General features: G+C 34.6%; 1 protein-coding gene across 2 annotated transcripts in view; it reads right to left on the reverse strand.

Moving 5' to 3' along the window:
- Positions 1–9,442: 9,442 nt before the first annotated feature.
- LOC128202764 (receptor-transporting protein 3-like) overlaps positions 9,443–27,774 on the reverse strand; it is a 42,081-nt gene continuing 23,749 nt past the window's right edge. Inside the window, exons 1-4 of one of the 2 annotated variants that reach the window (XM_052903898.1) lie at positions 25,683–27,749; positions 14,029–14,173; positions 13,367–13,537; positions 9,443–12,974 (exon numbers count right to left, since the gene is read on the reverse strand). In XM_052903898.1, coding sequence (XP_052759858.1) covers positions 12,810–12,974; positions 13,367–13,537; positions 14,029–14,173; positions 25,683–26,041 — 840 coding nt within the window. In that variant the 5' untranslated portion in view covers positions 26,042–27,749 and the 3' untranslated portion in view covers positions 9,443–12,809. Of the gene's footprint in view, positions 12,975–13,366; positions 13,538–14,028; positions 14,174–25,682; positions 27,750–27,774 lie in introns of those variants that run through there. The other variant, XM_052903897.1, reaches the window with a different exon arrangement.

The raw sequence follows: 27,774 nt of genomic DNA on the forward strand, positions 1-27,774 counted from the left end.
GATCAGGTTAAAACGACAAGTTTCCATCACATTTTCTTTTGCTTTAAAGATGTTATAACACGTTTTTGCAATTATATAAATGGAGTTGAATTGATGAATACTTTTTAGATAAAATCGTTCGTTCATGTTAATTATATTTATATTGCTTAAAAATGCGTATATGATGTATATTTTTAATCTAATTTACTACATTTCTCATACCAACAATAATCCCAAAATCAATGACAATTTTAGCAATAAAACTTTTCTCGTGCCTTCTAGAGATCCAATTTTAAAAATAATTTATAATGTAAAAAACGAGGTCTATTTGCTCGTGCTATTGTATGAGAAGACGGTTAAAAAACCAAAGGGAGATATCAATGACAAACTAAAGATTTGACAGAAAAGAAATCGAGTAGAAGAGAATTGTGTATCTACAAAAATACAATTCACTCAAACACGCCTTTCATGACCACAAAATGACCTTAAAGTAAAAACACAGTGGTTTCATTATATATAACTGAGAAGACACATCTTTTGAGTTCGAGTCTTAATAAGGGTGAAGTTTGTGCACGTAAACTGGTCTTAACCCCCAGTAAAATTTCGTTTATACTGACCGTTCCAAGGCGGTACCTAACAATTCCTTGATAAACATGTCTAGGTTTTTATATATAGTATGTATACAATGTGCTGTTTGTGGAGTTGTGTGCTGTTCTTCCATGTTTCTTGTTTGTGACTTTTTTGTTTTTATGTTCTATGTCTTTGGCGTTTATCCAGTGCCATTAAACCGGGTTTATGTTTAAACTTTTTGCTATTGAGCTTGTTTCTGTAGTTTTTCGCATGAATATTGAATTGTATTAGACTCGAGTTGGATATGAAATATATTTTTATTTGATAATGGCTGTACCTCGCCGTTGAGATATATTAAATCCAACTATTATCCACCAACATCAATGTTGACTGGGTTTGAGCATTGAAGTTTCATTTTCGTTCCATATGTTCTACCAATAAAAGAATATCCATGGAACTTGGATCAAATTTTAATCATATTGGAACAACATTAAAAACCAATGTTCTATTATGAAAATATGAGACCATTTTCTGATGATTATAAATTATTAGCTGATAAGGGACTTTGTATTGAATGGTAAAACTACGAAAGACCGGTGGCGACATTTCAAGTTTAATAATATTTCAAGATTTCACGATTTCAACTACACGAAATCATGAAATATTTATGTTGAAATCATCAATTATTTGAGTTAAATTCCTAAAACCGTGATTTCTTGAAGTTGAGACCGTGAATTTATATTGCGTTAATATTCAAAACACTAGGCCAAAATGATCAACTTGAAAAACTTTGCATTAGTCTGTGTTGCAATCCATATAAACACGATAATTTAGCTAGATTTGAGTATGTATATATTATATTGTAATGTGTAGAATACATAACGTTGCGTAATATGGCTTTAAAAAAGAGACCGTACAGTTGTACCTAAGCTATTACTAAGTAGTCTTGTTAATTAATTGACAAAGCAGATGCATGTCATCTATTATATGATAGTGTTAGAGAGCATTTTCAAGAGAAGTGTACCCCTCACCTTAGCCCCCAAAGTAGAGTTGCACCTCTATATTTAAAGATTCCGGTCCTAATATTCAGGTGCATCTTCTTATTTAAGGTGATCAAAACATGTTCAATGTACACCTAAAAGATATAGACGCACCTCTAACCATAGAGGTACACTTGTTTTCTGTACTTTAAAAACTGAGGGGCACCTCTGCTTTTAGAACTGCACTTCTAAATATATAGGTGCGCCTCTAAATTAGATAGTGGTGTACCTTTTAATCAAGGATACACTTGCGAACTGATATGCACTCAAACAGCCGGCGGCTGGTAGCTTAAATTAATGAACGAGCGATAAAGTTCAGCAGCGGTATATATAAACAGTTTTAGTGGGTAGTTTACATTGTTATTAAATAAACAAACAAGAAAGACCATTGATGCAAAGCATCAAAGGGCGCCGTTTAATAGTTTATGCACTTGTTATATGTTGAAAAACAAGGAATGTCAAGGCCAACAAGCATATTATGGTGTATTGAATCGCATCTATGATATTCTCAAAATATTTGTAGTTTTCTGCATGACAACATAGGCAAAAGCATTGAAATTGAAGATTTTCAAGTTGAACATTTCATTAGGGGTGGGGTACATTAATGAACACGACAGAATTAGGGTGCTTGTGCACTGTACTTTTTGTCATTGCCACATACCCATATACCAAGTTTTATTTCAATACCATAAGTAGTTTTAAAGTAATGCTCTGGTCAAGAAAAAGCGGCAAAGGGCAATAATTATGTAATTAGCTTAAAAACAGCTATAGTCATTCTGCGCACTTCCTCTCGTTGTGCTATATACCATTGAATGATGTTTAATGAAATTCCAAAAAAAGTAGTTTTCTAGTTATGCTCCGGACAGGAAAAGATACAAAGGGAATAACTCTTGCAATACGCTGAAATAGAATTATTGTTCATGTACACTGCAGTTCTAATCATATAGGGGGAGGGGGCAACGTCACCATGCTGGAATGACAACTTGTAGGGAAGAATAAGTTACCTCATTCATCATGAAGAAGTGATATGAAATAACAATTCAACAATTTGTGTAGTACTTTAATAAACATTATCATTTCGTCCAAAAGTTACAAACATAATTATTGAACTGTAAAGTTGCAAACATAAATAGAACATAATTATTGAACTGTTATATAAAAAGTGAACATTGTTTACTAGATGAAACGCATTTATAACATAACATGCCTTGTTTTTAGCTGTTTAATAATACTAATGTTAACTTCTTCATTTACATAGTAAAGAAGAGTAGAAAATGGATGTTTTAGTTGATATTAACACAAAAACAGCATGTGTCTTATTGGACAATGGCTTTTTTTTCAAATATGATAAAAATAACGCATTCAAACTGAATATGTATCAGACTATGTATGAAGGAAATAATACTGTTTCTATTTTTCACAAAGGTTTTGAAATACAACAATGCACATATAAGCATAAATAGGCCAAATATGCAAAAAAAAATAATAGTAAACAATGTGTGAAAGTGATACTGAACACTTAAAATAATTTCTTTGTGCATTAAATGAATATATACCAGAAAAGCAATACTAAATCAAGTCCAAAATGTATAATAACATGAAGAACACCCCTTTATGAATATCTTCATAACAAATCAGAGTACATGTAAACAATAATCATTTATATCATTAGTATCAAATGTGTCCAGTTTAAAGTGTGTTTTCATTTGCATTAAATTACATTGTAATATATACCAGAAAAGCAATTATAAAAATCCTTAAATGTACAAGAAACTGAAGACAATAAAGAATAACACCCATTTATGAATATCTCAAAAACAAATCAAAGGTCACCTATATATAAAACAATAATCATTGGTATAATTAGTATCAAATGTGTCTAGTTTTGTGTGTCTGTTCATTATCTTTAAATGAGCATCTTTAAAGTGAAACTCTTATTTGAAATCAATACATATAATTGTATATATAACACACATCAAATTGAGTGAAAAAACAATAACTACTTACTAAATAATGCATTTACTGAAATATTGTTTACTGATAACAAGCTTGTCACCCTGTGTATAATAGCAGAATGCATGAAAAATATTAAATGATCAACTGGTGATTGCTAAAAGATTTACTGTGGTCTACTATAGTATCACAAGGCAGAAATACCATGTTTTAAGTTCATTCTTATTAGCAAATTGAACTCCTTCATTAGAAACATTGTTGTTGACATCTATCAACCCATTTTGAAAAATGAAAACAATAATATTAATTATCATAAGTCTTATTGGGGAGTAAGAGTGCATCTTTAAAAATAGTGTGTGTGTTTTTTCACTTAAATATGTAACAATTCAATTTGACAAATGAGACAAAAGTTAGGAAATAGAAGTAGTAATTGTACATAATACAAAACATCAACACAAATTGACAAAGCTCAATATAACAGGAAATCTATATTATGAAAACACAAATCCTTAAAGGCCATAATTATTTGAACTAAATTAAGGTATAAGTAATACACACTTTTATAAAGCTTTTACGGTCAACATAGTTATTATCATGGTACACTATGGGACTTTTATCCAAATTTTGAAGATTTTTTACTGTGAATTTTGTCTTTATTTGATTTTTTTTCACATTATCAGAGATTATGAAATAAACACAACAGTTTCTGGTAAAATAAACTTCAGTTAACAGAAAAATTACGTTCAACCGAACATATTATTGATACACATGGAAAAAATCATTTTGATTGATCTTGTGAGTCTTCGGAACAGAGCAGTATTTCGATGTTTGAAAATATATAGCAGTTTTATAAATTCCTAAAAATAGTTAATAATAAGACAACCTGCTGAAATCATTTAAATATTTTCTATGATGTCTAATGAACAATTCAAAAGACAATTTATGATAGTTTACCGTTCAGTTTTGAAGAAAATATACATAGTGTCATGTAACTATACATTTTTATAACTAATAAATTGCTTAAAAATCAACCTTTTTCTTGTAAAAAGCTCAATTGGACTTATTCATAAAATGTAATCATTCAAATAAATGAATTTTACTTATGAGACTAACTCAGAATTCAGATTTAAAAACAATGAATGTACTTTTAAATTAAAATATGGGAAGAAACAAGAACACTAAGTAGGCGGTAATGCCCCTCCAAAAATGTCAGAGTGAAAGTTCTCAACTAATGTCTTTTTAATATTATAACATGTAAACAGTCTCTGCTGGTAATCGATGTCTATTTGTTTTATTTAGTCAATGGTATTCTAACATTTATAACTTTTCACAATAATTCTTCACTCTTCAACATTTGAAGTTTGGTTTGTTCCCATGCGTTTGTACTTGTAGTGTCTGCACAGATGAAAATTGCTCAATGCTGAGTCAATGCTGATTTAACAGGTCTTTACCCATCTAGAATGTTTAGTGCTGTAAAAGAAAAAAAAGTACTTTCTAACTAATTTGTATAGATAATAATACTGCCATACATATACAAAATAAAATATAAACAGTTTAATATTTCTCAACATTATTTAAAATCAACAACAATAAGCTGATACATACATGTATATAATATAAAGAAAATTAGTAAATTTATCAATAAAATTCATCATCACCACCACCATCACCACCACCACAACCTCTGGATTTTTGAAAACAGTGAGTTTATAAAACAACAAACACCAACTCAAATATGTTTTATATGAAATACTCACATCATCTCTATCAGATGTGGATAGACATGGATGTCAAATCTGTCTCAATGATCCAACAAAGTATTTAATGCAGGCTGGAATTCTTCATATAATAGTAATATTCAGTCCTTTTCCTGCCTGAAAGAAATTAGACTTCTGATTATCAACCAACAGAAACTACAACCGTAAAATACAAATGCACATGTATTAATTATACATTCTGCACTAATATCCGTTTTAGCCAAGAGTAAGGGTTGGTAGGCACAAATGTGTAGATGTTGTGCATATAATTGATAATGATTCACAACAGTATGGCGTTCAACGAGACCTATTGTGGCTTCCAGCCCGAAACCATGTACATCTTTTAATACAGGTTTATTTTGAAAATATGCAGTTTGTAAACAAATAATGGGTATTTTTAAGTCTAATATTTTTCTAAGATAAAACAATCAAATAAAAGATTACATACTCATATCATATACGTAAATGATGTACATAAGTACATTTAAAAATATGTAACATGTACATAATGCACCAGTCAGTTGTAACCACGGCCCTCCAGGTCTGGGGATATGCCGGGGAAATGGGCTGTGTTTTTAACTTTCAGGTGGCCTCGCAGTGCCGGGTGAATACGGTGGTCTTGTCTTTGAGCCAGATATAGCAGGGAATATGACTTACCTAGGCTCCCTGGGGTATGAGGCATATGGCGAGGATTTGACCATCAGTTCGTCCCCGCAGGACGAGGATTTTACCCGGGGTTGGCTGGACAGAAAGTCAAAGTCCCAGCTATTCCTCGGACCTGGTGGGGCTTTGGTTACAATTGACTGGTGCATTTTAAGTAGATGTAAAGTATGTAACATGTATATTTATAGTACATGTATAAATATAAAAACGCGGTCTTAACGTTTAGCAAATAAAAATGATTTAAGAATTCCAAAGAAATTAAAAAACTAACATTTTTGAACACACAAACTTGCACAACTACTCAAGGATACTTACATGAATAGCCCTTTGATAGGAATATCCCAATTTCATGCTGATTGTTGACATTAGTTTTTTCGACAGAAAATCTTCTCTTACGCGTATAATTCACTTATAATCCATGTTTTACTGTAATGACTCAAATTGTTAGATGTATCGTAATCAACTGTCAGTGTGCACTTTTAGTGTTTACTTTTTAAACGTATATTCATGACAAAACCGAGTTTCCAACTATTTATCGACGATGTAGAAATTCCATTATTGACCTATGAATAGCGGGGAAATACCTTCTGGTTCTAAAAATAGCAACATCCGGATATGTGTAGTGTTCTAAAAATGAAACAACTCGGGGGCAATCGTAATACAATTTTACTTATGTCACCTTCAACACATTAAAAAATAAAGTTAGGTGAACGTTTAATCCAATATCGATTAAATTAAAGAAAACAGCTTACCTCATTGTTTATTAATGCAGTAAACATAACAAAACAACATAAAACATAATTATTCCCATTCACATAATTACCGGTCCACACATTTTACATTTCATTCGGAACTCCTCCGAATATTTACATTTCCGGCACATGATATTACAGTTAACCAATTCAACCACAAATAGCATTTTTAACACCCATGCAACGCCATCCATTTGCATTTTTTAATCATAATAAAATAACAGTAAATCCCAACTGTCAATCAACTTAAAAACCGCTCCTACCACTAACTAAAATAAATTCCCATTCCATAACAGGCGCGCTCTTCTGAGCGGCGCCAATAAAACAGTTAAAGCTTTTTAGTAATTACACAGTTTAATGGTTTGATGAGACATACTAACAAACTTTAACCATTATGACTTGGTCACAACGAGCCCTCGAAGTATTTGTGCAACGACACGACCGACATGATTTTTCCATGTTTATTTGTGATATCTATGAGTGTTGCTATCGTAAGTTTGTCCTCCGATACTTTTGCGAAATTCATACAATAAATATCTTGTCGTGGGTACCAGAATTTGTTTGAGTCAAACAATCTTACGACTGTCACACGACTGTCATACGACTGTATCACAACTGTATCACGACTGCCGTACAATTGTATCACGACTGTCATACGACTGTATCACGACTGTCATACGACTGTCACACGACTGTATCACGGCTGTCACACGACTGTCATACGACTGTCACACAACTGTCACACGACTCTCACACGACTTGTCACACGACTGTCATACGACTGTCATACGACTGTCACACGACTGAATCACCACTGTATCACGACTGTCATACGATTGTTTCACGACTGTCACACAACTGCCATACGATTGTATCACGACTGTCATACGACTGTATCACGACTGTCATACGATTGTATCACGACTGTCACACGACTGTCACACGACTGTATCACGACTGGCACACGACTGAAACATGACTGTCACACAGCTGTCTCACAGCTGTCACACGACTGTCACACGACTGTCACACGACTGTCACATGACTGTCATTCGACTGTCATACGACTGTCATACGACTGTTACACGACTGTCACACGACTGTCATACGACTGTCATACGACTGTCACACGACTGTCATACGACTGTCACATGACTGTATCACGACTGTCACACGACTGTCAAACGACTGTCACACGACTGCCACACGACTGCCATACGACTGCCAAACGACTGTCACACGACTGTATCACGACTGTCACACGACTGTCACGTACATCAGTACATCAGCCACTGATTCAACCTTTTTCTTGTGGTTCTTCTTGGGGCATGATTGATACAATCTTAAGTTAAATTTGCAAACATTCGGGCAAAACTTCGATGTTCCTGAAAAATCTCGACTGCAAATTTCAGACAGGTGGTTTTGAGTTTATTTATACTGACACTCGGGTAAGGCCCATTTCGGCGAGTGCTCCGAAAAGATCGTAAGTCATAATAGTTGTTTTGAGAGCATAGTGCATAGAGAATGTATTCCTGGTAAGAGCTACCTTGGTTCTTTAACGTGCACCAGTATATAGCACAGTCACTTGGAACCCCCATTTAACGTGCCTCCCGGAAGATGATTAGTATGTTTTGTGGTGTGGCGGGGTACCGAATCTGCGACCCCTGGATTGACAGCCAAGTGTTTTATCACTAGACCACGGATCCTCAACATCACACACAGATTCCTAACAATTCATAAAGTCATTAACTTTAAGGTCGACGTCCTGGCGATTGCGGCTAAGTTCAATAGTAAGAAGTGTATCAAGCAGAGGTTTGTTACTCGAGAGTAGCCTCCAGTTTATAGATCCTCTAACTGGGAATAGTAGGAGCATGTCCATATCTGCAGAAATCTTATGCACGAACTGTTCAACAGTGGCATCACCGTCCACATGGACGTCAGCACGTGCAACAACCACTTTCTGGCGGTAGTGTTGGCGGACTCTCATGAAGTGTCCGCTGAACAGACGCCCGGGACTTCTTGACGTGCGAATTCTCAACCTCAATCTTGACAGGACTTCTTCCTGTGCGTCTTTGACTGCTCGTAATATCCGGTGATTCAACGCGAGTAATGCGCTGCGATGTCATCACTGACTCAACAAATGAGGCGGCTTTAACACCACTGCCCATATCAGATGATTCCAAGTGACATCATTCCACTTTACAAAAGCCCGGATTATACAATATATTAAGAAGCATAATTGCGTAAAGAGAAACTTAAGACAGAAAACTTGTTACTTCCCTTTTTGCAAGTTAAACTAGTTGTACGCCTCTATTAAATGTCTCATTCTTCTGTAATATATGTCAGCGATCATTCGGAACTCCTCGGCAATTTTTTATCGAAAACAAATTCGGATGTATGCCGGTACATCAGTAGAAGTAGTTCGTAAAAGTTTAAATTATATCTTAATTTATTAATTAAATGAAGTGTTTTAGCTTGTATTTGTAGATCTAAGTTAAAATTGATTGCCAGTAAAGTGTATAGTTGCAAAGATTCCAAGAGTTAAGTCATTAATTTTAACTGCTAAATTGAACTAACTACGCGATTTACTAGCAGCATAGTTAAAGTGTAACGATTTCTGACATTGTAAACCGTTCATATACATCCGAGGTTGTTTTCGATAAAAAAAAAATGACCGAGAAGTTCCGAATGGTCAGCGACCGAATAAAAATAACGCCGATTTTCATTGATGATTTATTTGTTCTAAGAGTGAACACATAGTGCTACAATGAAAAACATTTTGATTTTGACAAATATAATCATTCAATTTTGATTCAATAAAAGGGTAGTATCACATATAAGGTGTTTAAGCCATCTTTAAGTATCATATTACAATACAGTTGATGTACACAAGTTGTCATCGGTTCTCACGATATTTATAGTTGGTATAACATTGTATAAAGTGTTTTAATGCAACACCATAATATTATTATTTATTAGAAACAAAATTCGCTAGTATCATACACTTATTCGCCATTTAACTTCACGTCACAAACGGCTGGCAAGTATGTATTAAGGTTTCCCATGTATAATAGTCGACCTTCAGAAGGCTTCCCATATTAGTTTGGTATATGTTAATAGAGTTTTATGAGAAGAGAAATAAAATGTGAAAATTAAGCCGAACAAATTTTGGTTTTAGATTTGCAAAATATGTAATTAAACGTTGAATTTCAGTCACGGTTGAATAAAGAACCAAAAATAATAACTGCTGTAACTTTTTCTATCATAGTTTTTGGTTAATCTTTTAAACGTATTAGCTATCAGCAAGCAATAACCGTCCAAAGGATACCAACATTATATGGAATAACCACTCATCAAAGTTTAACATTACGGCCGATGGCTCATTAAAGCTGCACTCTCACTGATTGACCGTTGTGAAAACTTTTTTGTATCGAAATGAGCCAATTTATGCGCAAATGTCTGGAAACCAATGATACAAGACTGCTGACAAAAGATCAGATCGCAGTTTTCATATTTACGTTCGAAAATTGATATATTATTGCTAAAAGCGTTACTAACGCTTTACGAAAATGCAATATTTTCTAAATAATTGAGATCTGTTTCATTGTGAGATATCTTATATGACAGATTTGAAGGCAATGTTACCAAAAACTAAAATAATGTCAAAATAGTTAATCTGTGATTGTGCAGCTTAAGAGTCGAAAGGCTTATCAGTGTACATCGAATACCTAAAGATCTAGAAAAAGAAATTCGTAAAAATATGATTTAAAAACAACAATAACATGATAATATACAAAACATTTCTTAACCACAATGATATTACAACTATTGTGTCAAACAGGATTTATTTCTTTACTTTAACCGGAAAATTCCTTTTTTCTTGATTTCGTCCATAAACGAGTGGTAAAAGCAAAAAGGTTGTAACTGACATAAACTATAGTATCAGATAGATCCTTCCGGCTTCCACCCATAGATGTATATATATATATATATATATATATATACAATAAGGAAGCACTATATTTCTTTGAAAATTTCATTCAATACAATCAATTTAAACAGCAGACAAAGACTGTGTGTAGAAAGTTTACATCATTATAAATCACAAAATGTATGACAGAAACCAAACAAATGCTACTACAATGGTTGGAAGATCTTTTAACAATGAGGAAATGCATAGAGTAAACCACAGGTGATAGTATCGGTCAGGGCTGGTAAAACACAATCCTTTATGTAATAATACACTTGACGGTGGTCAATCCTTGCCTTATAACGAAATTGGTCAAGGAATACATTATCACCCCCGATGAACTTCTGTGTAAGTCTTAATAATCGTCTGTGTTCTGGGCTGGAATTCATAAAGCATCTTTAAGTCATTTTATAACTAAAGTTATTTTCCTAAATTAGGCAGCTCACTGGTCAGTTGATATGATATCTTATCAATATCTGGCATACTTTTTTTTCAATGATTTTATTGAATATATACGTACTATTATTCATGAACCAATTTTATTTTTTATTATATTTGGACTATGAAAATTAGGAAATCGACTTAGGTTAAGAAATGATTCAAGATGTTTTATGATTGTTCAAGTTAAATTTAGGCACAAACTTGCGCGCTGAATGCCCCAAAACACGGCATGTTAAGACGATGTACGTATGTATAAGTCTGAAAATATGTCTGCTGCACTGTTCTGATATATTCATATACAATTATTTTGTTTTCTCTCCCTGATCGATGCTACAACCATGGTGTAAAATGAAATTATTTACATTAATGCACTTACTAACAGATTGACAAATACATTTAGAAATAAAACAAAAATGACCTAAACTAACAATAAAAAACAAAATAAAATATCGAATATTAAATAACAAAATAATACTAAAATCTAATTCTAGAAATGCAAAAAAGTGAGCACTTCAGATGTACACATAGGAGATATGAAATTTATGGTCAAAAGACCGCGTTAAAATATTATAATATTTTTATTGATTATAGCAATTTTCTCGTCTCTCGAAAATACGGAACTACAGTGTAATTTGGTTTTGATTAAACAATGATGTTAATGATTTGAAAAATATATAATGTAATATTAAATGAAGTTTATAAATGTATTAAGGATAACTAGGATGGTGTATATTTGAAAAACAATCGACCGTTTCATCATAAGAAAATTCGGCAATTGTCCCCTACACAGGTTAAAACATTATTATTCTATGGTTATTAAAATTCCTCTATGATATGTTGTTTAGTGTTTTACATAATAACAACTATTGATTAATAAAAGGGCCGACCCGCTTATGAATTTAAAGGGCTGATAAGCCCTGTTCGTATTCGATGGGCGAAAATAAGCTTATTAGTACACGTATGATTCAACAAGCTCGGAGATGAAATATTTCTGAGACAACAGAACGACAAAACAAGAATACAGCAGTTTCACTCACAATAAAATAGTTTGCCATTTATAAATGTGATCATAGTATAACAGTTAAATACAGATCATATTTTAAAGCTGATATGTATTTTTTGGAAATTCTACAAGACCATTAAGCACAAAGATATGTAACAAAACTACTAATGTTCTACTAAATGAATGTATACAACTTTCAATACAAACAACAACAACAATAACCACAACAACGAATAAAATGATATCATTACACCTAATTGTTTAAAGACTTAAAAACACGTAAAGTAATTCTAACATAAAAACATCATATATCCTCCCATAAGCGACTTTTTAGATGGTCTCATCAACTTTCTAGCAAACAATATATAGATAAGTGTAAAAACATCAGTATGATTTATAAGATTTGTAATTAAAAAATTCTCATAAATATCTACAAAATCACAACCATGAATAAAACAATATAATAAAATGCAAACTTTGAACGAAATATATTAAAATACATCTTAATAATAAACATTTAAATTGCATAACAACAATATTTTGATATGTTGCAAAATTGCTTAAATACGTAACATTTGATCACGTGCTCTATGACGACATCTTAAATATGTTGACGTCATAATTTGATATGTCAGCCATTGGTCTGATTTTTATCACGTGGTACTATGACGAATGATGTCGTCATGTAAACGACCACTCTTCTTTGCAGAGGCCCTCTTTGCAGGCCTGGCAGAGTTCAGAGTTGTGTTGGTTTCTGGGTTTTCCCACACGTCTGTCGATTCGGAGAGGGGGCCTCACAAATCCATAGTAGATCTGACCCACTCGGTTGTAAACGTTCCCGACGACCTGGAATAAAATCAGGTATGACTTAATTCATTTTAAGAAATGACTTTGTATGGAATAAAACACATTTTGCATTTTTTGCCGACGTGAGTGTATTCAATCAAGGCATCCACGGCATTTCGTCAAGAAACATTTCGCCGACTACGACGATTTTCGAATACGACGATTTTAGTCTGTAAAAATGGAACGGCCGATATTTGGTGCTTCGACAATTCAGTCCTAGGATGTAACAATAATAACCTTGCACCTTCAAGCGGTTCAAACTGAACGTCACTTACTTTCGATTGATTAAGATAATGTGTATGTATTTTAAATTGATGTCGTTCAGCACCTTCATTAGTGGAGTTTCATTGTAAGTGTTGTAACGTATTTAAACTCTTCAAATATATTTATACCTTCACGACCTCTTCCGGGTACCACATGGCGTGCTCGAACTTGCCAGTCTTACACTTCTGGCACTGTTGTCCGTACAGCTTAAACATCACACAGCCAGAGTTGGTGGCATAGTTGAGCTCGAACCAGAATATAACCCGGCCTTTCATGGACGTCCACCCGTGACCACAATCCTGGAATAGAGGGAGATAATGTATGATATGTGGTTTATCAATTTTCTACGCAGTGATCTCCCCTGACGTGCAGCCGAGATATTTTATCTCTTCAATAGCTGGTTATCAGCTATTCGCGTTTTATAACGGGACGCATCATAGTCTCATCTCCAAAGTACGGACGGACGGGCGGGCGAGCGTCGTCGAGTACATTGTACGACCAATAACTTAAGATGCATTTGTTCAATCATCACCGATTTTGGTTAGAATGTGGGCATAATTCTTCGCACAAGTGTGATAACCAGCCATATTATTCGAGTCACTCGAAAATATTGTCATTTTAATAACATGAAATCGGTCTGGTTAAGATTTTATTCAATTAACATAGTTTTTATTTAAAAATAGGGCCTATTTCTTATTGTTTCCTTTGTTTTTGTTTTGTATTTGTCAATCTTGTAACAGTGTGATTTCCTCTACAGGCACCATTTTCGCTGCCATGTGTTGATACTGACCTGACAGGAGAAGCGGACCTTGGCGCTGTCCTTGAACGTCCTCCACTGATCGCCCGGGGGGTAGAAGGTTGGCACGAGGCACCACATGTGGGGGAAGTACTGGGAGAACAGCCGATCAAACTCCCCGTGCCACACCAGCTCCATCCTGCAAACAGAGGGTGAAAGGGGAGGTAAATATGTGAGTAGATCTTTACAAACATGTACAAGTATAAAGATGGCAATGCTGAGGTAATCATTTGATGCAAAGTAGCACTGTCAGGCCAAATATGTCACTGGTTCGACCGTCAAAGTCGTTGGGACTTCAGGATTTTATAACATAATCGAAAATAGAAGCATATGACTAAACCCAACACATTCGAAACAAATACAGTTCGACATAACCAGAACATCGAGATAACATAATTCGACATAGCGAGTTTCGACTGTTATCGGAATTGTTTCGAACAAATTCATCAGTATCAAACAGGACAAATGGTCTGAAACTCAATCAATGAAAGAGTAGATATGTATGCGGAAATGGCGAAATATTTTCAAACTTTCAAAAGTTGCCTCCCTTAAACTCCTCACTTATGTAAGTACGCTGTTACCTATTACCGCCATATATATTATGCTCATAATAACAATCGTCCCTGAAATTCATCAATATAAGTGTTTCAAGAATAAACTGTAACCGTTCATGAAATTAATAACATTGCGAAATGAAGGTTCGTGTATGTGTCAATGAAAAATGATACTTTAAGCCATCGTCATTTGTCACAAAAAAAAACAGACACGTACTAGTATATTAATTCATGTTATATAACAAATGACACGATATTTCATAATCACGCATGATCCGCGCGTGCTACTGCTATAAAACCATTCGTGTTCAGTCGTGTTTCAAAACCGCTACCTATCAACCCTCAAAATGGCAGTTGAAAATCTGATCAAATATATGAGTGTGTTTCTACATATATTTACATAATCCCAATCGACCAGTTGTGACAAGATATAGAGACAAACCCAGTGATAAATTAGTAAGATATTTGTTTGAATAAGGTTTAGGCCCCTCAAGACGCGATTGTCATCGTTATCGGAGATAATAAAATATTTAAATCCCGATCAATGTGACATTTTTATTTGAAATAACATTATTTTTATTGGCGTTGATCTTGAGCCAGGTAAGTTATACGACATGTTCCAGCCATGTATGTAATCATGTAGATCTGCCGAATACATACATCATCAACAAGGTACTGAAGTAGTCTCTACACCACTTGTGTTACACCCTCAAGTCCTTTATAAGTTTGAAAACAAGTTTAAACTTCCTGCTCTCAAACTTATATAATAACAAGACGATGACAAGGCTGAATGTTACATAATTATGGAAGCGGGTATCGTGTGGGTGGGGAATGGGTGTACGTTGTTTATTTTTCAACGTCACCGGGAAATTCATCCATCGGTGTCGGTCATCGGCGTCGGTCCATTCTTAAAGCATTGTTACACGTCAAGTATACTGATAATGTGACCATGTAATCTTGTTCACTTTTTATATCGACTTCAAATGAAAATTGACATTATTTTATCAACGTGTCAGAGCCGGTTTCTTCAAAGGACCTTGTCTCACTAACTAAGTCAATACACGGGCTCTGATTTACACAAATGCTCTAATTAGAAATAAAAAGATATTTTCTTTTTCCACTATGAACACATGTAGAACAAATATTCGACTGTAACAAAGTAAAACAAATAACAGGTTCCCTATGGAGGCATTACAATCGGTATTTGCTAGCCTTACATCTCATTCAAAGAACGTTTTTGTGTGTTATTTGAACTTCATGTGGTACAAGATATACTGTATATCTCTGTATAATTTGTTCATTATGACAGGTTCAAATGATACAATAGCCCATCAAAATGACATAAAAGGTATATAAAAGATTAAAAGGTGCGTTACTGTGTGATTTTAAATTAAGCTCTAATAAGTTTTTGCTATATCAATATTTATTTTGTCAGGTTTTGTGATTGGTGAAGTTTGATGTTTCAAGACGGGAAGACGAAATCAGAACCTTTGGCCGAATAGTTTAAGAATTCAATGGGAACTTTCTGTACTAGTGATATAGTAGTGTACAACGAGAATAAAGAAAAACACCTACATTTTAACAGCTCAAGGTTATAGAAACGATTCAATGTTATAGAATCAATTGATAGGACAACATTTTTGAATTCATGTTATTCAAACGAGCAAATTATATAGCCACAAAATTTCTTCGCTAACGCTGTGAACGCAGTGTAACCGATTTTCGGAACTGTTCGGAAATGAAATGTACGGCCTATCAAGCCAATGTAACTACGCCGTAGTATAAATAATATCCACATAGCACGATACAAACAGACGTGATTTCACTGAGCTCCCTTTCAGCTTCCCCTGAGTGGAATCGCGAGTTCAAGATCATATGCCCATAATGCAAAGACAAAGGAAACAAAAACATCAGAGAACAAAACACACACATGCAGTGAACACTATTGTAACAATAGCCAATCTAATTCATCAGAGGTTTGATAATGATAATCCTACCCATAGCATCATCGCTCTGGTGAACGAGAATGCAACATGTCTATAAATGACATTGTTAATGACCGTCTGGCAGGGATCAGCAATAAATGTATTACCGGAACTCATTCTCACATACGTTATGGACGTACCGTACATTCGGGACTTTTAAAACCTTACATCAAACTGGCTTTTATTAGTCGGTTTCAGAGCGTAGAACAATTATTGTACCATACATTCTGTATTTCCTCGTGTCCTTAACTTAACAATCGTTCGCAAATTGTCAACGTTAACTCATCATTTAATCAAGGAAAAATATTGATATATTCCCCGGATAGTACAAAAAAACGTTTTGCATATGACTTCTAGAATAAAAAAATGATTTGTCAATGGGCGGAATTCATAATTTTATTATCAATTGACGCAGTTTTCAACAAAAGATCTCTGTGTTGTTTAACTCATGTGCCTTTATTATCCCGGAAGCGATAGGAGCCCACACACTGTCTGTTTCATTCAAGCTCCATTTAAAATCATGATGGTGACGGAAACAATTGTCAATGTCCTTTGGTAATCAAATTACTTTCTATTTTAAGGTTTGCGGTTTTATTTTGGCTTTTATACATAAACCGCATGTCAAATATGAAGTGCATGTTTGCAATTTTGCAAGCTCATTTATGAAACGTTCTTTTGCTCGCTCGAGATTATGGTTAGTTTTTTATCATGTCATTTATCATTTCATTTCTTTTGCTAAAATGGTTTGAAAAAAATGTATTATGTTCCCGACAGCATTAAAACAATGCACTTATATTTGATTTATATTCAGACACGTACATATACGAGTATATGAACACATCTATCAATGGCGCTTTGTTGTATGTCTGCTAAAAGCAATGCACGTATATTTGATTTATATTCAGATATGTATATATATAATGCACCAGTCAATTGTAACAAGCCCCCCCCCACCCCCCACCCCCAGGTCCGGGGGTATACCGGGGAAATGGGCCGTATTTTTACCTTCTCGTTGGCTCCGCAGTGCCGGGTGAATGCGGTGGTTTTGTCTTCGCGCAAAATATAGCGGGGAAAGGGCCTTACCTACGTTCCCTGGGGTACTGGGGCATTTGGCGGGGATTTTACCATCAGTTTGTCTCCGTAGGACAGGGATTTTACCCGGGCTTTGCTAGATCGAAAGTAAAGGTCCCCACTATCCACCGGACCTGGGCGGCTGTGGTTACAATTGACTGGTGCATAAGAAAACATCATCAATGGTGCTTTGTTGTCTGTCTGCTATTTGGAACACGCTTATAAAACTACATCTCAGACTGAGAGAGAGGCATCGAGTCTTTAATTTAAGATATACATGTTTGCATTTATTTACTGATGCTTAATTAAAGTGTTCTTTTTTATTTCGTAATTTTATTAATTCAAAACAGCTCAATGACTTCTTTGATAACATATTTGACTGTAAAATCATGTTTACCAGTAGTTGGTTTTTATTACATATTTGGGGTCTTAAACTTGGTTTACGTTTAAGCTACGACTTTTCTTCTATATTAAATCAAGGCCCATCAAGATCTGACACTTGTGTCTTCGTTATCATACAGAACAATCAATGAATTATTATTTTTACAAAAATTTGAAGTTATCTCAAAACATTGGAATTCATTTACAAACATCAAAATAATCGGTTATAGCCCATTCGACAATATCTTCAAAGCACTAAATGGCACGAAGAAAGACATTCATAAATTGTTAAATATCAGATTTAGGAGTAATTTGGACCATATTTTAACAACGTTATATCAATTCGATTCAGTGAATTGATTCGTCATACGATGATTTTTTCTATTCAAACTACAAGTTGTAAAGAAGTTATTCAGATCGTAGAAATCATAATTACTCGTTTGAGATGGTGGGTTCCTTTCTTCATCTTTTCAGCTAAATTGAAAACATGTTGACTTTATCAAGCATGCATTTGAAATGATATATGAAATGCAAGATACTGTTGTATAAACATCAAAAGGTTTTGAACCACTTACACTGGGTCGTTGAAAGATAATATATTTCAAAACTGTAATGGACTTATCAGTGTTCTATCCCATGCAGAATTATGTTCTGGATTGAAACTTAAGATACTGCATTTTGTTTGTAATTTACATATCGTATACATCAATAAAATACAGACATCAACGACTAGGGTGAGAATTGCAATTACAGTCAAACCCCGGGAATGCTCCAATTCAGTAAAAAAATATCGGTCCTTTACATCCAGTTCGAGCCAACGAGGAATTCGAGCTAAACAAATTCGATCCAACGGGTTTTACTTGTACAATGTAAATACGAGTTGTGATCATTTGTCACGTTTCTTTTCCTAAGCCCAGAACGAAGGTGAAAAATAACTAATGGACTTTTAAATGACATAATAATGATGATACATAAGTTTGCTTTTATAATTCCAATTGTGTGCATTTAAAAGCTTTTTCAATATTGAATAGTTCTTTATACTTAATTTCGTTATTAAAACACGTAACTCACGATATTCTATTACCATGGCAATGAAACTTGCTGAACCATAAGAAGTCTATTAACATCTCCACAATGCAGCACAATAGGGTCTGAAATCGGAACCTGTATTTTTGTCAGTTTGCAATCGTCATTTGTCATATTATTATGGGCTTAGGTTGCAAGTTCAGATTCGGGAAAGCCAGTAACATTTAGTGCGTTTTAACGTTTCAAATGCCCGATTTCAAGGTCAAGGCCGTCGTCTTTTAATAGTGAAGAATAGGGGAAATCTTTATTTTGCCTATAAGACATTTAGTACAATGATGGCCAAAAAATATAAACGTTGCCGATGTTTGTAAACATAAAAGAATCATACCAATCTGCAGAATCTGAATGAAATGAAATGATGATTTAGAAGATACAATTATGAAAATATAAGCACCAAAGGTATCTGAGCAGGATATCATTGTGTTTGCATTGCAGGGAAAAAAATGATGGACTGATTCTTCATAAAACATGTACAGAGGGAATGGCATGTCAGTGCAGTTCTCCAAATGTCTGAAGATATTGACGTGAAGTGACACGATGGGATCAAACAAATCATACATAAGCCAAGGGTAAACTTCTCCACACATGCATTTCAGGACGTACATTTGTCACTCTCTTGAGATGGATAAGAATGAGATAAGAACTTCTCCGCCATATTTGACATTATTTGGTATATTGCCAGCAAGTCGCGGATTAAATTACTATCAACACTACCGGTTTAGCAACACTACCGGTTAAGCGGTTTAGCAACACTACCGGTTAAGCGGTTTAGCAACACTACCGGTTTAGCAATATAACATTTTTCATAATAACAGACACATTGCTTTCTCTCGTTTATTCTCTGGTAGTGGATTTTGCCTTAATTTATATCAACACTTATCCTACAACTGTCCGTCCAGTCCCTTTGTGCTATTGACCCGACCCAAGAACGGTTTGCCATCTTCAATTCTGACCTATTTCAGAGTGTTTAACGCCGCCGTATTCTTCTAGTGCTATACATCGCCGTAGTCTTATAATGTATTTTATTTAACTGATTCCATTGCCAGTATATCTAGGTTTCTCAAATTTGAAAATAGCTTTTTGCGTTTTTACGTCCTTGTCGTGCATGAATTTGACAAAGTATTCATTTCTGGTCTGGTGGTCTGATTGTATTGAACGAGGTAATGCTTCCATGATTGTACTGTTAAACGATGTTTTTGTCTTCAGTTTTAAACTTTTGAGTGAAAATGGGTTGTCCATGTATAAACGACGAAAAGAAACAGTGCATGAACACATATCTAAATAAAATGGTCTGGAAACATTTACTGAGTCTGTGTTGTGTAACAAGTGTTTTTATATGATTAATTGAAGTTTTAAACATATGGGTTTCTCACTTAACATGTGCCAGTTTTCAGAAGAAAAAAAATCTGTCCAAAAGTAGCTATTATATCTTATGCTTTAACAGAACCAGTTTTTACCAGCCTGTTACTTTTTTCCGCTGGTTTATTATGCCATTCTATTCATTACTTCCATAAGTTTAATATTATCTATGAAGCCGTTCATGTGCATTCAATGAGAATAAAGTTCAAATATATAACTGCAATCTAAAATGAGATGAATAATCAAACGAGTGCACTTCAAAGGTTTATCATTTGAAGAGGCAATATATGCAGTAAAATAAACCAAAGTTTTAACATCAAGTACATCATTTGAACGAAATATACAACCTTAAAGTATACATCAAAATTCTGAATTGCAAACAAATCTAAAAATCTGAATGTTTTTGTCAAGTATGTTTTCTTTATTCGGAGTAATAACGAGGCGTAGAAATATGAAACATGATCAGTTCCAAGTTATTTTAGCTCTTGTTAAGTATGTCTTTACTCAAACAGTAGCCATCCATCCGTACATGATTGCTCGATCAGCTTTACGTTAACTCTAAACAAACGCAATTCCTTTCAATTGCAAATAAAGGGACACGTCTTAAACTGCAAGCTTGATCAACAGCTCAGATGCAAATAAAATCCTTTAACAGCAAATATGGGTCAGGTTTTCCAATCTGTATAGAAGCTATTTGTAAACTGAATGAAAACGGAGGCGGAAGATGGAACTGTTATGCTGAGGCATTCAAAAGTCCAGAGTTAACAGAAGGACACTAAGACAAAAACATGCATCGGGGGTTTGTTTTAGTTTAAAAACTAGTACTTCTTTTACTTTTATTGCATTGCGTGTGTTATCAGATATCAACTTGTTGTGATTATATACAAACTGACACAACTGAAGACGATCTAGCATGTTAGAAACTTGATGTGAAATCATATTCATTCAAAGCAGACAAAAATGAATGCACATACCATTGCAAAACCTGTTTTTCATCATTATAACTAGCCAAAAGCCTAGCACCACTAAACCTCTCCTTATAAACCAGCGTGTCTACGGTATGACAAGTACCCGTAAATCAGATAGCGATGGAAAGTATACAAATATACTCAAACAAACCCCTGAATTTACAATACCTACTCTTAGGAAGCTCTCTTGTAAACATCTCATCTCTCGAAATATTTATACAGGGTCTTAAAACTTCAAACATGCGCTAAATTTGGTATTTACCTCTTTTTATTTTAAACATTCAATCAAGTTTTATTACAGATTTGTGATCGATTGGGTATCATGACACATTGTGATAAAACAAACGAGTTAGGCATTGAATAATATGTTTCTAGAATTAAAAATCAGGAACTGTTTACATTTAGAATCATTCTGAAATGAGGTTGTCACATATATTCCTGCTATTTTCTACACTATTATATAATTACATTCTGACAGCAATATCTGAACAGAAACCTTTTATATTGTAATGTCAATTTTGTTTGGTGACGTTTCCAGTTACGACCAGCAACTCTATACTAATATCGTCCATATACATTTGTAGACAATTTACAGGCTTTTGATACAAGCTCCTTTACAATTTGCAAACATTAACTCATCATGTACAAGCAGGGGTGACGTTTCAAACTGGGCTATCCGCTACAAGACAAACTTGAGGATGTGCATGCATAAAGGTTATATGTTATTTCAAAACAACGAGACGGATACACCAGTGTCGCGTTCATCCATGAACATGTTTATTGTCAAATGTTGTTCGAGGTGATGGTTAGTGAGGCGCGATAATTCCGTAATTACGAAGTAAAATGGACACCTCGGGATATGGATGACCATAAACCGGTGGTCAGTCTCCAATTACGCCTTCGTTTGAACATTGACACCATCGTCAATGAAGTTTATCGCCTTGCCTTGTTGCTGAATATAAACTGTTTGTACGGCTCGGGTTGCATGTTTTCATACAGCGCTATCCCTTACTGTTCTGTTATTTAAAACGCTAGCTTGTCCCTAAATTGGGTGTAGCGCATCTGTGGCAAGGTTTCATACTCGGTTGTCGAAAGAAGTAATAAAGTAATCATTCAATATCGAAATGCCGTTTATGTTTATTATTTAAAAAATCATTGTATCTAATTAAAAAACGCACATTTAAACTTTATATCGTTAATTCAAAACTTAAATGTGGCATATATTAAAGATGAACTCTCAACTAAATACAACTTAATTCTAAATATAGGCGACGAAATATTAAACATGGTTACTGTTTTATAATACGTTGATGTTTTATGTTAAAGTTAATGATTGAAACTTTTTGTGATGATAAATGTGTTTTTTTCCATTTCACTTTAAATCCTTTATAGCATGTAAAATATATCCAAAGGTATTTAAATAACAAAACAATTACGATCATTTTACACGTTTTGCTAGATTGCCCTTCAATGCGTTTTGATTAATATAATGATAAAAAGAAATTATGAACATGAGAAATGGTTTCTATGGTTATATATTTTTCCCACGTAGATTTTGAAATGCTTGACATGAATAAGAAATTAATGACACTGAAATGTACACAAAATATAACAAACTACGATATTAATGATTATTCTCGGAAACCTCTCCCTTTTCTGTTTTATATATACAGTGTATCTTTCTTTTCTTGTATTTCATTTAAATTTCACTAATTGTATTTTTATTTGCCCTAGTTTACCTATTTGAGTATTGATTACCTCATTTTCATCTCAATTTAAACTCTTTGTAGAAAATTTACTGCATTTTACTCATCTTTTATTACTTTAAACCCATATTGTGCAATTTTTACACAGTAAATATTTCAAGGTTCATTGAAGCAAAAAACCGACAATATTTAAATAAATGTTACTCAATATGACGATTTTTAAACAAAAACGATGAATACTTCGTGAAACTTGAAAGTTTATATGCTATAAAGTTGTTGCTATTGATAATACGAATACCAGGATATAAACCGTCCATATCCCTAAACCAATTGTGCATTAGGTAATGTTTGTGATGAACGCGTATTCGTTTATATAATTATTCAATTATTGTTAGCAGTTGTAAAGGTGATAGACCCACCACGGCACCAAGTCAAATGTGTTACCTGTGCCCAAAACAAACAGTCTTAAGTTATGTATGTTCAGCAAGATAGCCATCACATAGCCTTAAAGGCATAGTTTAAGACTTCTATAAGTGACCCCCCCCCCCCCCTCGCAAAAAAAATGTACAGTACACAACCTCTGTGTATTGATCTTAATCTACTTGATCCCTCTTATCAGATCTCCGATCTGAGTATCCTGCTGTGCAGTTTGGGAGGTTTTATTATAGAAATGGACCCTAAAAATAGTCCTTAAACTAGGCCTTTAAGATAGGAAATAAGAGCTTAAAATGAACGGACACTTTCAACAAGGCAATGGTAAACTAATATCAAGCTGAATTCCACAGCAATCAAACACGTTAACAAACAGAAACATGGAAAAGCAGACGACAAAATGAAACCTGTATCAACTTTAATATAGACTACTGGTGCTGTATTCATTGAGCTTCTAACTGGATATTTTCAACTTTGTGAAGTATTTAGATTTTTTAACAACGAATATTATAAATATCTTATATTATTCATCACATTTATTTACATGCTAAGAAACTTAGTTGAACATTTCATTAATTTATTATTTATGAATACGACCCCAGTGCTCTCTTATTAGATACAGGATACATATGTTGTATGCTGTATGCTTCAGGTTCCGTCTCTGATGGATGAGACGATCAAATTCTAGCTGAACTTTTGCTTCATGTTTGACAAAGTCTGCCTCACATGACAAGTGTGATTGGTGGGGATGTTACATGCGCAAAAAACTATGATTCCGTCCCAGCCTCTGAATAACACGGTAAACGTTGTGCAAGAGTTGAATTGACCTTTAATCTAATCCAAATATGCTTACAAAGACAATCTGCTTTATCATCAAGATGACGGTGTTATATATCATGATGTCGTGAAATAGGTTTGTGAGCCTTCTAGGTTTTCATACAAGCTTCCGTGACATCACAGAATGTCGTCTGAAACACGATATTTCGACCCTTTTAGAAACTTAAGAAACTGCCTTACTTCGTACGGTGACATTAAAGATTATCTCCTTTAACCGTAGGTCAAGGACGGCTTCTCTACCGGTCTTGTCCTTTAGGCAAACAAAGTAATTATTGGTGCTGGCATTTTCCGTTGGATGCTGGGTTTGCTGGCCGATATTCAATAACTTCAGAAAAGCAAACTTTTAATTTTGTTGTGAAAATGCTATTATAGAAGCAAAGCAAACTCAGACTACAGACGCAAAGTGGACACGGACCCTGTTTCATCTGTGTCTTCAAAGATTGCCTACTCGCCATTCTCTCGATCCTTTAACTAGACCGTCTTTTAAATAGCAACGAAACTCTGGGCAGAAGCCTAACTTACAGTCATCGGCACTTAATACAAGCATTTGCTCTTGAGTACCAAATGTTAAACGCCATGTTTTACAGTTAAAAGTAACTTCGAACTTAGGTGCGTCTTAAAAGACCTCATACAACACTAATAAAACAACTTTAACTGCATGTAGTATTATAATGATTTGGTGACATTAATATACTTTCAATTTCCAAATTGCAGATTGTTGGCCAACATTGGCATCCGCTTGCTTTCTGCAAATTTCGAAGCATTTCCAATAGTCTTGTTATTGTTCTTGTCTTTCTTTAAGTAGTATTAAAATTGAAGTAACCTTTCAAACGACATTACTTGTATCATCCTGTCATTTGATATCACTATTAAAATGAATTAAAATGCTGTGAAGTGTCTCGTAAATTGAAGTATTTTTTAAGTGTTTTTGCTTCAATTTTATCATTTAGATTACTGCTGACCAGGTCTTGGGACGTCTTTATTGGAATGTTAATTAACATCTAATTTATATTACAAAATAATAATTTTAATTAATATTATAATTATAATCAATTTTCCAATCAAATAGTATTGATATATTCAGAGTTCATGATTTTAACCGCTTGTTTACGACGTAAGATGTAAATTTGTCATTTTCACACGAGTTCTCTTTAAACTCCGGGTGCAAATATATTTCAAACCTCGCCGTGATAATGCGTTGGTTTAAAGATGATAACTATACCCTCTTGTAAAGATAATATTACCCAAACATCATGATTAAGTTTTTACCTTTGCGAAAGAAGAAGCCCCATGTCTTTATCACCATAGTTTATAAGGTGCATAATGTCCGGAACGAGCCCTGTCGTCGACGGGGACGGTAGCCCCGGGCTCACTGGAGGCACTCCTGGGCTCACCATCGGGGTAACATTTTGTCGAATGTTCGGACTTAATTGTGGAATTCCTGTAGTCAGGGCACCGCCGTTGGTGAATGTTGAGTAAGTCGGGCTCGCCGGCGGCGGCTGTGACATTGTGTAGTATATAAGAGTCTCTGCTCCCGAGCCCGACATGGACATTGACATCGCCGGCAACGACTGCAATGCCGGCACCGTCGGCAAAGTAAATGCCGTCGGTGTCGGAGTCAATCTCATGATTTCCAGCTTGACGTTTGGCACTTAACTGTCTATTAAAAACAATACCTTTTTCAATTCTTATGGTTTACACTTAATGTAAGGTTCACAGAACAATCTTCAACTGCAATCTTCTTATAATTGTAATGTCGAGTCCTGACTTAAATGTTTTAGTGTAACTCTCTCTAACGTATGAAGTGTCTTCAAGAAAGTCACCAGTACGTATCTTTATATTCAAGCACGTCACTTCAACGTCCGCCACATTAGCACAATAATTTGGAACTGCGTTGTTTAACTCGTTGTCTGGTTTTTCTACCCAGTAATGTTGTTTACCGCGATATTTCTGGTCCGGTGTCGCCTGGGTATGAACAAGAGACTGACTGGCAACCACTGGCGAGGAATCCTTCAACTCCTAGCTTCCACCGTGAACGATAAATTTGGCCAAGCCTTTCCGTTCCCTAGAACATTAATATGCGGCCCTTGTTCTCAATCCTTAATCAAACAGGCACGATATTAATATTTTCATCACCTTATAAACAATACATCACTAAATCCATCAAAAGGATGCACTAAAGATTGTTAACACAGCAGTCAATTAGGTCTTGAGCCGTGCTCGTGTTTACTTATTAGCGATAAAGCCCGAGGGATGTAGAGATCTCTATGTACATGGGCAATTATGCCCAAACCAGTGGCTCGAGCCTTCGTTGGTTAGCTGCGCGACAATGCTGCATGTACCCGTAACTTCGGATAACCGTCTGTCCACCAAACAGTTTTAGAGTAGATGATAACGATAAAAAAGATTCGAATATATATTTGGTCTTAGCCAAGTAGCGTATAAGAAGAGCGCTTGATTGTAATATTTCATCGAGATAACGCAAACTTCTCTTTTTTCTACAGCTTGTAGAGAATCCTTCTTAAAGAGGCTATGCAAATATTTAAAACTGACAACTTCTAGTTTTATTTGTCGAACATGATCAGATTTGAATCTGATATTGAATTTATAACTTCAACCCAGTAACGTTCGCTTTACAGGCTTATGAAGTTTATAAAACACAATGCACGTCTTAGCTGCATTAAGTATGAACCATCCAAATTGTCGTTTCCACAGAATTTAACCGCAATTTCGTGAGACTCTTCGCCCTTCGAATGTTTTCTACGTCAGTATTTAATTCACTTATAAACTTCCTTGTTTTCCACAGCAAAATACGACTCCACTAAGGTGTGTTCTGGTATTGAAATAATCGCTAGGATGTTCAGAAAGCGTTCTTGATCTTATATAACCGGAATCACAACATTTACATCAGACGAAAGCTTATTTTTCTCGTTTGTCTTTATGGATAAGACTTCTGATAGTTTTCGTGAGGTTGCAAAGATGCTCCCTTGTTATCATCTGTTGCCTATCAAAGCCTCATTAAAACTGTCACTGTTTCATCCACCGTCGTTCTTTAATCGAATTATTTCAAATCACGACCGGTTGAACACTCATGTATATTCATTAAAACGGGTTAATCAAGACAGCGCCTCGTGCGTCTAGAAACCTGCACCCAATAGTCTGTAAGGCCTATAAACACAACAGCACTGACAATTTTGTCCAGTTTTACGGCTCCGGTATCTTACAGGTTTGACAATTTTATATCAAATGATATTCAAGTTTCTGTTTAACCATATATTAAGTAAATAAATCCATAGTCATGCGTTTCATGTGTATAAACGTTTATGTTTAACAGTCGGGTATTTGCAAATTCACCAAAATA

Source organism: Mya arenaria, chromosome 9 (assembly GCF_026914265.1).
Source record: "Mya arenaria isolate MELC-2E11 chromosome 9, ASM2691426v1".
NCBI classification, from domain to species: domain Eukaryota; kingdom Metazoa; phylum Mollusca; class Bivalvia; order Myida; family Myidae; genus Mya; species Mya arenaria.